The 11,780-nt window shown below is 28.2% G+C and overlaps 3 protein-coding genes across 6 annotated transcripts; 2 read left to right on the forward strand and 1 right to left on the reverse strand.

Annotated features, from left to right (window-relative positions):
• Positions 1 to 525: 525 nt before the first annotated feature.
• Positions 526 to 2,812, forward strand: LOC126868596 (diphosphoinositol polyphosphate phosphohydrolase 1). Its single transcript, XM_050624248.1, has 3 exons — positions 526 to 1,045; positions 1,176 to 1,331; positions 1,457 to 2,812. The coding sequence occupies exons 1-3, from the start codon at positions 947 to 949 to the stop codon at positions 1,751 to 1,753; spliced, it is 552 nt and encodes a 183-aa protein (XP_050480205.1). The 5' UTR covers positions 526 to 946; the 3' UTR covers positions 1,754 to 2,812.
• A 154-nt stretch (positions 2,813 to 2,966) lies between these two features.
• Positions 2,967 to 6,528, forward strand: LOC126868595 (glutamate-rich WD repeat-containing protein 1). 3 transcript variants are annotated; one of them, XM_050624245.1, is made up of 6 exons: positions 2,967 to 3,222; positions 3,470 to 3,662; positions 4,472 to 4,588; positions 4,819 to 5,337; positions 5,480 to 5,878; positions 6,005 to 6,528. In XM_050624245.1, the coding sequence occupies exons 4-6, from the start codon at positions 4,835 to 4,837 to the stop codon at positions 6,492 to 6,494; spliced, it is 1,392 nt and encodes a 463-aa protein (XP_050480202.1). In that variant the 5' UTR covers positions 2,967 to 3,222; positions 3,470 to 3,662; positions 4,472 to 4,588; positions 4,819 to 4,834; the 3' UTR covers positions 6,495 to 6,528. The 3 variants fall into 3 exon arrangements, with proteins under 3 accessions (XP_050480202.1, XP_050480204.1, XP_050480203.1); XM_050624247.1 differs by lacking the exons at positions 3,470 to 3,662; positions 4,472 to 4,588; XM_050624246.1 differs by lacking the exons at positions 2,967 to 3,222; positions 4,472 to 4,588 and having other exon boundaries at positions 3,235 to 3,662.
• Positions 6,529 to 6,990: 462 nt separating this feature from the next.
• LOC126868592 (mismatch repair endonuclease PMS2) lies at positions 6,991 to 10,818 on the reverse strand. Of its 2 annotated transcripts, none has more exons than XM_050624231.1 (5): positions 10,576 to 10,818; positions 9,441 to 9,600; positions 8,101 to 9,356; positions 7,708 to 7,957; positions 6,991 to 7,553 (listed from the first exon to the last, which is right to left on the reverse strand). In XM_050624231.1, exons 1-5 carry the CDS (start codon positions 10,660 to 10,662, stop codon positions 7,258 to 7,260), a joined length of 2,049 nt encoding a protein of 682 aa, XP_050480188.1. In that variant the 5' UTR covers positions 10,663 to 10,818; the 3' UTR covers positions 6,991 to 7,257. The 2 variants fall into 2 exon arrangements, with proteins under 2 accessions (XP_050480188.1, XP_050480187.1); XM_050624230.1 differs by having other exon boundaries at positions 6,991 to 7,583.
• Positions 10,819 to 11,780: the final 962 nt, after the last annotated feature.

Here is an 11,780-nt window from a genome sequence, read left to right on the forward strand (position 1 = left end):
AATGTATAATCCATACTTATTTTTTACAATATAATTATTATACAAACATATCTTTAAAACTACTATAGTCAGAACGCATTAAAATTAAAAAACATTAAGAATATAATAGGTTCTACACGAAATTACGATTCAATTGTATCATAATACGCTTGGAGTATAATTAAGGATATATTGCAAAAATATAGAATTCTATACTTCATGCACAAAATATCCTGTTCTGTACCTTATTTGTAATTTCATAGGGAAATTTAGTTTCAATTCAAACCACTATTATGCTGAATTGATAACGTTGTATAATCTCAAAACGTGAGACAGGAAAAAATAAAAAACGACAGAATGTCACATCTATTCTGTACCTCGTCGGTACTCACTACAATTCTTAAACTTATCACTCTAAATTGTAGAGGGCATAACAAAACGTATAATTTTTTACACGATCGGTATTTCAGTGACCACAGGTCACAGATGAAACATGTTAGATCTATCTTTTAGCTTTTGTAACACTTGACCGCTTGGTGCAGCACTTGTACCAGGAGAAAACTTAACTTACGGGCGCGAGCGTAAGCACTGTGTGCACTCTCATTTCCTCTGATCTGTCATATGCCTATGACACTATGACTATGATCATGTACTACACTGTAAATGTAGTGTAGATGGAGTTACTTGTGTAGTGAAGTTTTGAGGTTATAGCAAGTTTCAGTAAGGACAACATTGCTAGTGTTATCGTAATATAGCATTATTTAGGTAAAGAATCGTCCTCTTATTCGGACGTAAAACAGACTTCTTAAATAAATTATGTGAGCAATTAGAGCTCGCTTGTTAATTCTATGTCGATGATATGTCGGCTTCAAGCAACGTTAAAACAATGCAGGTGCACAGATTGGCCTACCTGGCCGTCTGACAAATATGAATTTATGGAATAATTTCATAACTTTAATAATCGATCATGGTCAAGGAAAAACCAAACTCAATCCGTATTTACGATTCAGAAGGTTATAGACGTAGAGCTGCATGTATCTGCGTCAAAAACGATCTGGAAGATGAGGTAAGCCAGCAGATGGCAGTTGATATTATTCCCTTTATTAATAGAGTATATTTATTTTAATATCAGTTATATTTTATTTTTATTATATAAAATAAATAGAAATTATACTTTTATATAATTTATAATGTAGGTACTCTTGGTTACATCCAGTCGAAGACCTGATAGTTGGATAGTACCTGGTGGGGGTGTTGAACCAGAAGAAGAACCTGCAGTAACGGCTTTAAGAGAAGTTCGAGAAGAGGCTGGTGTTTTAGGACATTTAGGCAGATGTCTTGGCATATTCGAGGTGCTAATGTGCTCGTATATAGAACATAATTACTTGCATAAATATAATGAAAACGCAAACTAATATATTCTAAGAATAGAGTTGCCCGAAGAAGTATGAATGGTCAAAATAACTTTTCTTTATAGAATGTGGAACATAAACATAGAACACAAGTATGGGTTATGCAGGTAACCGAAGAGCTGCCAGAATGGGAAGATTCACGTGCTATTGGTCGAAAGCGAAAGTGGTTCTCTATACCAGAGGCCTTGCTTCAGCTTGCTCAGCACAAGCCCGTCCAGCGTTCTTATATACACAGCCTCCACAATACTAATCCTCGACATAATCCCAATATTTCACCATCTCATCATTCACATACCACTGTAACATCTATTCAGCTAATGAATAATTCTAGTAACAATCCTCACCTTAACAAACACAGCTAATATTAAATACCATCCATTTGCGTGAATAATTACTATCGAGCGTTAGATATTTGTTGCTGCTCCTTTCCTTTCGTACAGTTACAGCAATTACCATATATAAAGTTGTATTTTATATGTAAAATGACACCATTTGTATATTCTCCTTTCCTTTTCTTTTTTCATTCTTCTCTGTTTGTTATTTGTAGTACAATTGCAGTGGATCTTGTTATTATAACTACTAGTACTATTATTATACATTTACTACCATTATTACTATTACTACTACTACTATTGTCATTGATACTGCTATTCTACTATTAATATTACTATTATTACAAATACTATTATTATTATAGTAGCAATCATTATTATTATTATTATTATTGTCTTTGCTATTATCGACGTTATACTTATTCACATAAATTAGTTAATAAACTGGTCCATAAAGGAGCAGTTTCTTCAATTTAGTTCTCATTTTTGTCATAATTTTGTGGGGAAAATAATGCTTATACTTCATATATAAATAAGCACATAATTTTCATACGTAAAGTGGATGGTGTTTTATGTAAAAGGAAAGAAATTCCACAATTAGAACATTTCTCTCATGTTGTTTAAATATATTCAAAGTATATTATAAACATCATAATGAAACATATCTGTATCTGAACAGTTTGTTTTGAAAAAGAGTTTTGTTGATATGTGATAAGAATAACAACTTAAATTTATTTATATGACAATTATAACATTTTACATGGTCACTATATTAGTTTACAAACTGAATTGTTTCCAGAATTACACTAGGGATTGTTTAGAATATATGTTCAAGGAAAGTAAAATTTTTCTCTATATAAATCATTAAAAAAGGCTAATATGAAAACTATTTGATGTAAAACGAAATATAAATACGTGGGAACACTACAAATTTTGTAGATTTTCTTTTGTGCAATTATGTATTTAAATTTTGTATAACTTTCTAAATGTCAGCAGTTAAATATTATAATTTCACAGTTATTGTCATTAATTTGCATTGTTGCAAATTGATTCGCACAAAAAGTTGTCAATAAACCACAGTAAAAAATATTGTAAAAATTTTAGTACATAGAATAGTTATTTTAATGAATATGTGTACATATTTGGTGGTACCGATACGAATGTATAATCAGAGATGAGTCGGGAGATCATCAGAGCAATGTTAAAAAAGTCTGCCAAAAATGGACACTAAAAATAAGAGCCCCTTGTGGCCAATAACTGCACTATCGTCCCCGGTGGTTTTGGAGAAACGTGCTAATGCACGGCGCGAAGAGAAATGTGCTACAATGCGACATGCAACTGTACGACTCAACTCGTACCTCGTACCGGTGAAAAATGAGAAGTCGCGCGTGTCGTAATTCGTAATCATGCACGTAACGTGACGTAACTATAAAGTGGCAGTGGGGATAATCCGATAATGTGATATCATGTGCCATATGCATAAAAATAAGCAAATACTTGTATGTATTAAGTACACGTAAAAGACAAATACTAGATTTCTTATGCATAACCTTTTACTAGTACTAGGTATTAAATGATAGTAAATCCTAAGTAAATACCATTTCTAGTAAATACTTTATCTTTTACGCACACGGAACCGAGTATTTATTTGAAGAATCACTAGTAAAAGCTTTTACTTTTATGCATAACTTTTTGCTAGTTTTTGGTAGTAAATGATGGTAAATCTTAAGTAAATACTATTTCTAGTAAATACTTCATCCTTTATGCACACGGAACCGAGTATTTCTTTGAAGAATCACTAGTAAAAGCTTTTACTTGCCTTTATACATATAATCCTATGTATCCAAAAAGGGGGAATTCTTACGGCAACGCAAATAGAGGAGAAACGCACGCACGGCAACGGAGCACTGCCAGAGTAAACATAGACAGCCAGCCTTAAGTATGTAGTACATACCATATACTAGGGCATTTATTAACATATTTTATAAATTACGTGCTTTCCATTGCTTTTATTTTCTAGTTAATTTATTATAAATCTATTATTCCATTTGTATCATGTATGCATTGCAATGAAATAACCGAAATAAAGTAAAATTTGTTATAATTATCTAATAAATATGTTAAATAGATATACTAATACTTATGTTCGCCACTTGTAGATAAATTCGTTTCCTATTTTTTTACAAAATTTAACGATTATTAATAGAAAACTAAATTTAAAGAAAAGTACGTAGTTTCGCCGTGCTGGTCTGAAGGAGGTTGATTATTTCAACAGTGTTTTCAGAGAGAGACTTTTGTATAATAATTATATTTATAAATTAGATATATGTACAAGGTACAAATTTAGAAAAAACATATTTAAAAAGAAAAAAATTGTTGCAATTATATTTCGTTCTCAATTGGTTCTATTGGTGAATTTAAATAATTTTCATCTATCCGGTATATAAACATTTAGATGATTTTTTTCGAACGAAAATGTTATTACATTTGCTTTAAGTGAAAAATGATTATATAGTATGTAAATAATACTACTATTAACGCCTTTTTCAAACATTTACATTTTTTAATTCATATTTTTGTGAAATTGTAGAACCATTACGTTTTCTAAGATTTCGGTGATCTTTGTTATATAATATTATATATATATTATATATATTATATATTGTATGTTATTATATAATATATTTCTTATATATTATTATATATTATATAATATATGCTTTATTGATATAAATTCAAATCCATAAGCATTGGCGGCAACCGACGATTTCCCTACTCTCTATTACTCTTTAATACAACGTATAACCTATAAAGTGTTTCTCAGATATTGTTTCATTCACGTGCTCCGAATCTGTGTTGCGAGAGGTAATTTATAGAATTTTTTATATTAACGATAAATTTGTTAACACTTATATTTTATAACACACAAATTTTTTCAAATAATATGTTGAACTAACATATTATGTTAGAAATGTTAATATCAAAAAATATTCATTATATTTATATACATACATATATAGCTTTATTGCATACTAAGGTTAGATTACTCGCATATGTATTTGATTATTTAAATTTTTCTTTATTTCTAATTATAGATGTATTTTTATTAAGATGACTATTTTCTATAAAGAAATTTCTAAAGAAATGGAGTATGAACAAATGAGTGAAGTTGATGAGGATATGGAAGAAAGTAGCACTGATAGTAATGAAGAGGATTCTATTGCAAGTGATGAAGTAGAAAATAATAAATCTAAGATATATCTTCCTGGAAAGTCTTTAGAATGTGGAGAAGAACTTATTGTGGACAAGACAGCATATCGAATGTTACATCATGCCCAATCCGGAGCTCCGTGTCTTAGTTTTGATATTATTTTAGATGACTTGGGTAATAATAGAGAAGATTACCCATTGAATATATATCTTGTGGCTGGAACTCAAGCTGCCAAGACACACGTTAACAATCTCCTTGTTATGAAAATGAAAAATCTATGTGGTATAGAAGATAATTCTGATGATGAATCAGATGATGATGAATTACATAGCGAAAGTGATACGAATATACCAATTTTGTCTGTTGCACCAATAAAGCATCAAGGTTGTGTTAATAGAGTTAGGTAAATATATATTTTTATTGCCTTTTAATAACCATAATACCAGTTACCAACATAAAGTTACCAATAATGTAAATTTCCAATATAAATAATTTAAAAAAATAACATTTATTGGTTGTTAAAATGTGTTTATTTATTTCAATAGATATAAAAGAATTGGTAATAAAGCTCTGGCAGCAAGTTGGAGTGAATTAGGACGTGTACATATTTGGGATTTGGATAAACAATTAAATGCACTTGATAATGATGAATTGCTACGTGCATATAATAAGGAGTCTAAAAAAAATGATGGGAACATCAAACCATTATTTAGTTTTAAAGGACATCTTTCAGAAGGATATGGACTTGATTGGTGTCCAACACAAGTAGGCATGTTAGCTTCTGGTGATTGCAAGGGTAACATTCATATATGGCATTTTAATAATTCTTCAACTTGGCATGTGGATCAACGACCTTATAATTCACATGCACCATACAGTGTTGAAGATATTCAGTGGTCACCTAATGAAAGACATGTACTTGCTTCATGTTCTGTTGATAAAAGGTATGATCTTAATTAAATTTCTAATAATTTTCTATTAGGTTAATATACGTTTTATTATTTACTTTAATACCATAACTAATATCAAGTTTTTAATATACTTTTGTAATTATACTGTAACTTTAACAGTATCAAAATTTGGGATACAAGAGCAAGTCCACAATCTGCATGCATGTTAACAGCAGCTAGTACACATACTGCTGATGTTAATGTTATTTCATGGAATTGTAAAGAAAGTCAGTTTCTTGTATCTGGTGGTGATGATGGCTTGGTTTGTATATGGGATTTGCGCCAGTTTAGTGCTAATAATACAAGAGCATCAGCCATATTTAAGCAACACACTGCACCTGTTACAACAGTAGAATGGCACCCTCAAGAGGCTACTGTATTTGCTTCTGGTGGAGCTGATGATCAAATTGCTCAGTGGGATTTATCAATAGAAGTCGATCCATCAGAAGAGATAGAAGACAGTGAATTAAAGGAACTTCCACCACAATTGTTATTTATACATCAAGGTCAAACTGATATAAAAGAATTGCATTGGCATCCTCAATGTCCTGGTACTGTAATATCAACGGCACATTCAGGATTTAATGTATTTCGTACAATTAGTGTATAATCTGTCCAATAAAAAGTCCAATGTTTATAAAATACTTTCTATCATTTAAAAATTTTTGTATCTTGTAATAACATGCTCATAAATACCTCCATTTTAGCTACAATGCAATAAAATTAGAAATGTTTGGTGCCATTTAAAAAACATTGATGATTTCGAAATTCCGTAAAAATATGACACATAAGAAAATCTTTTCTCACCATTATATATATGTAAGCTTTTAAATAATTTAGTTTTTCCTCAATAGTTTTTTGATATAAAGACAAATAAGAAAGACATTCTTCCTGTTATCCTGTTTCTCGTAGCTTATCCTGTATATTACATATTTCAAAGTGCTTTCAAATGTCAAAAATGTCATTTTTTTGCATCATAAATAAATGAGAGATACAGTGACGAGCAAAAGTGTAAACACACTCCTCTGATTTTATGTAAAAGGCGATACTACGACTAATTTTTCAAGTGATCGGTAAAGATTAGGTAACAGTAACTACAAGCTGCGTCTGATTAACGAAATGTAATAGTTCATTTTTATTAACATTAATAATGTACAGAACATTTTACAAAAATGGACATCTCAAACCATGTTTACAGTTTTGCATTTTAATTATACTCATTGAATTAAGGTTTCAATCTGGTATTTCGTCCACTTTCCTTTACTTTTTTATAATGCTTTTAATCTACGAGGCATACTGTCAATTAAATTTTTAATTATATATATTTTATTTCATGTATACATACATATAATACATAGAATATAAAATATAATTTATTTATATATAAGATTCAATGATAACAGATGTCTTATTGTCGGTCTACCATGAGGGCAATTCCAAGGATTTTCCATTTCTGCCATTTGAGTAATTAATTTATGCATGTCATTGTTATTAAGAGCCGTACCTATCATAACTGCCTTGCGACAAGCTTTTGATGCTAGCATTTGTCTTACACGACTTGGGCGAAATGTACTATTTTTTTGGTTTTCTATACCACCTTCTCTAATAAGAAAAATCAATTCTTCGATGTCATCTTGTCCAAATTGCCAATGACCACTTACTGGTATACCTGTAAGTTGCACACGATGACCAGATTCACCTAAACCAAAATATTTTGAACTATATTTATTTATATTTGAATAAATTAAAAATATATTATACATTCTTTCAAAAGTACTAATTACTTATGACAATTAAAACATTTTTTAATTTATTTTGTTCACCTTCAGAATCTATTTTAAAAAAAAAACCATTATCTTCAAACGTTTTTTGATGTTCAATTAATATTGTCTCATTAAGTGGAGAAATATTTAAAAATTTAGGAATAATTAATTTTTGGGTTCGTAATTGAGTTTCATTATTAAGCTTCTCAAAACGATATTTTTCATCGGTAGCATGTTGATCAATAATGAAAAGATCTTCTTTCAAACGTGTTATTATAAAACCAAGATTAAACTGACCTATAATTTCCATCTGTAAAATATTCTTTTTATAGAAACTGTATAAGAAAATAACTATCATGTTAAACTTATAAGATAATAAAATACAAAATAATACATGATGTGCTAAAAAATTAAAACTTATAGAATCCAATAATTCAGTAAAATATAAATAACCTGGAAAAAAGAATCTTTTGTTAATTGTTTTTTTAATTCACTTTCAGCATTTGAATTTTGATCCATCTGTGCCTTAAACTTGATCCGTGTACTTGAAATCACACATTTTGATAAAAGATTTTGCTTTTCTTGAAGTTGTTGTTTTATTGCCAGAATGCTAATTGTCATTTGTACGCTATCTAATATTTTTGTTTTATTTGTTATATTATTTTGTACATTATCATTATCATTATCATATTGAATAGTCTTATTTTTATTAATGTGTTGTATATTTTGTTTTTCTGTATGTTCTATTTTTGATATTGTATTTAAATTGTGAAATCTTTTGATTGGTCGATCAGCATTTATAGGTGAAATTGTTCTTTTTACACCAAAACTTAATTCTGGTACAGGGTTTACATTCAAATTTCCTTGCAATTTGTCCCATCTAGATGATAAATTATATTTTAAAGTTGCTAAAATTAAATTTTCTTGCGTACAGAAGATGATTCTCTTATTTGGAGTTACGTTAATATCAGTTGAGTGTTTATTTAACTTCAAATTTAAAAAAATAAATGGATATTGTTTATTATTATATTTATGATAAATTTGATTTATTAATTTACTGACTTTTGTCAGATCACATGGTCGACCATTTACATAAAAAAATTGTCTATCAGGAGCAGAACGTCCAACATCATGATCACAGCTGCTAATGTAGCAATCCCATTCAAAATCCACAACTACATTACTTGATAAGTTATATTCTTGCAATGTTGCTTCATCAGGAGGTAACAGTTCAATTTTAATAAGTCCATTTGAAGATTTTTTGCCAAATATTAAATTAATATTGCTTAAAATATTACTGGGACTAACAGTATTGATTACAAGATTAGAGGATTTGTCCGATACACAATTGGAGCATGTTATTTTTGTATTAGTAGAAACTAAGCAATAGCTATATAGTACTTGAATAGCTCGAATATATTCCTTTTTAAGATTTCTTTGAAATTCTTTTGCTCTAACAGAAAGGCACTTAAATATATCTTTTATATGCACAGTAGTTCCTATTTCTCTTGCACATGGTTCCTTTTTTTGCAGTGCACCATTGTGATCAAATTGTAATTTAAAACCATGTTCGCTTGTAGAATGTCTTGTAACAATACTTAAGTCAGCTAAAGAACAAAGTGAACTAAGAGCTTCTCCTCGAAATCCAAACGTGCTCACTTCTGTTAAATCTGAGAATTCTCGAAGTTTAGAAGTATAATGCTTCAGTCCTGATGAAAGAAAAATGTACTTAACTATTTTGGAATTTCTCTTCTATATTAAATATACACAGATATATGAATGCATATATATACCTAATCCTTCAAAATCTTGTTCTAAAACACCACTTCCATTATCACTGACGCTGATACATGTCTTTCCATAATCTTTCAATTTAATATCAATTAATGTAGCACCACTATCTAAACTATTTTCTACCAGTTCTTTGACAGCAGTTGCAAGATCAAATATTACCTAGTAAAATTTTTTATGTATACATGCATACATATATATATTACCTAACTATTATTGTATATCATATATATAAGAATATATATGAGAAGTAAATATGGGAATTGACAAAATTTATTAAGGCTTGCATGAAGCTATGAGAATTCTGTCTGGAGAACTAACATGGGCAATATTAAATCAAGCTAAAACTAAAGAAACTTCAGGAAACAGATAAGACTAACAATTAAATTAGTAGAACTTGTCAAATCTGAAATACACTATACTATATTTCAATATATTATATTGTGATATGTATGCTGTATTATATCATATTATGTTAATCGATAATATATTATGTATCATGTTATATTTTGCTATATTGTATTATGATTATATAAAATATAGATGTTTCTAACAGAGACTGTAGTAGCTTTTAAGCCTCATTATAATGAACAAATAATAATAATTATTAATACCATAGTTAAATAATGTAATTATTTAATAAACTTAAATCGATAATACGTTATTACCTACTACTTAATAAGCAATAGATTTAAAAGCACAATTATACCACATAAAGAATATCTTATTTAATTTGAATCAAGTTGAATTACTTAAAAAGTATCAGTATTCTACAAAAACGTGATTAAAAAAGATTGTTCTTATACAATATAACCAAAATCATATATACTATGTCTGAAACATTTTTCAATGTTATTTAAAAATTGGCATCATATTAAAATATTTAGCTGTTTATAATTACGATACTCCATGCTCTATACCGACATTTTTATGATATAATTATAATTATAAAAGAAATATTATGTTATAGTAATTAAGATACAGACGTGAAAGTAAGGTAACCTTATACATTTTAATAAATAACTAAGAATAATAGAACATATATTTATTTGCTAAAAAATAATTAATATTACATATTGAATATATAACGTTGATATATAAAGGTTGAATATTAGTATACTCGTAGGTTAACCTCACCTGACCAGAACAAATTTGATGAATTGTTTGTTTACTTATAACATTAATCTTCTTCGATTTTTCCGACGATGATATTGGTTCATCCATCACCAATACATGTGAAGGTAAATGAAAACTCAATTAGTTATCTATTGTCTACGTCGTAGGAACATCTGTACCTACTTACATTGTAGCTGTAAAGTATTATAGAAAAGTTAATAATTTTATGTTTTGACAATGTTTCAATATAAAAACTTTATTTTTTAAGTAAGAATTAACGTGTAATATTTTAAATATTTTAAATATTTTAAATTATTTTCAAATAACTTGTGTTTATAACATTCTCATATTTGATTGGATATGACGAAATGGAAATGTTAAGTAAGTAAAACTAACCACATATTATGGCGCGATATTTGATGTTTATCTCCTAATAATATAACAATCTTCTAATATACAAAAGTACGGATAACTTTGTAGTAAAATAATAATTGCTGCATAGAGAAAAAGATAAATTTGTTAAATCTCTACAATAGTAAGAAATAAAATTAAAACGAATTAATTACAATTTTGTTCTTCTCTACGAAGATATACATTTTATAATCAATTTCTTTATTATACAGCATAGATATCCCATTTACTTATCTAAGAATAAATAAAATTGCGAGTGGAATGTAACGCAATTAAATTATTGTAAGACTATTTAAATGTTATAAATTACTATCAAATACGTTACATTTTCCTAATATAATTACATAAAACATGTTTCGATTAGTGCCAAAATTACCTATGTGGAATGAGGAAAGTAGAATACCATTATGTTTCCACTAAATTATAATCAAATTTAATTTATAGTACTTACAATGTTCTCAGTAGTTAGTTTCCACAGACAACAAATGCATTCATAAAAATATAACAAATCATTCTATAACTGTTACATTTCCTTTCGTAGAGATAACTGAATGCTTTTTATTTAAACAGGACTTCAGGAGGCTAACAAAAATATAACAACAAAAATGAAGATGCGTTTGTTTATTATTAACCTTATGTAATATCGTTTCAAAAATTTTCAATTACATTATTATATATAATAAAAATAAAAATAAAATAGAAATAACATAATAATTATAATCGCAATAATTGCAATAATCGCAATAATTATAATTATAACAGTGGTAATAGTAATAGCAATAGTAGTAGTAGTAGTAGTAGTAGTAGTAGTAGCA

Source organism: Bombus huntii, chromosome 8, assembly GCF_024542735.1.
Source record: "Bombus huntii isolate Logan2020A chromosome 8, iyBomHunt1.1, whole genome shotgun sequence".
Taxonomy (NCBI): Eukaryota; Metazoa; Arthropoda; class Insecta; order Hymenoptera; family Apidae; genus Bombus; species Bombus huntii.

Bases quoted from the DNA above. Each gene is read 5' to 3' on its own strand.
- LOC126868596 (XM_050624248.1), top strand. From the start codon at position 947: ATGGTCAAGGAAAAACCAAACTCAATCCGTATTTACGATTCAGAAGGT. The intron at 1,046-1,175 runs GTAAGCCAGCAG...TTTATAATGTAG, and splicing joins AAAACGATCTGGAAGATGAG to GTACTCTTGGTTACATCCAG. The intron at 1,332-1,456 runs GTGCTAATGTGC...TTTTCTTTATAG, and splicing joins GATGTCTTGGCATATTCGAG to AATGTGGAACATAAACATAG.
- LOC126868595 (XM_050624245.1), top strand. From the start codon at position 4,835: ATGACTATTTTCTATAAAGAAATTTCTAAAGAAATGGAGTATGAACAA. The intron at 5,338-5,479 runs GTAAATATATAT...TTATTTCAATAG, and splicing joins GGTTGTGTTAATAGAGTTAG to ATATAAAAGAATTGGTAATA. The intron at 5,879-6,004 runs GTATGATCTTAA...TAACTTTAACAG, and splicing joins TCATGTTCTGTTGATAAAAG to TATCAAAATTTGGGATACAA.
- LOC126868592 (XM_050624230.1), bottom strand. From the start codon at position 10,662: ATGGATGAACCAATATCATCGTCGGAAAAATCGAAGAAGATTAATGTT. The intron at 9,601-10,575 runs GTGAGGTTAACC...AAATTTTACTAG, and splicing joins ATCAAATTTGTTCTGGTCAG to GTAATATTTGATCTTGCAAC. The intron at 7,584-7,707 runs GTGAACAAAATA...ATTTTGGTTTAG, and splicing joins TTTTAAAATAGATTCTGAAG to GTGAATCTGGTCATCGTGTG.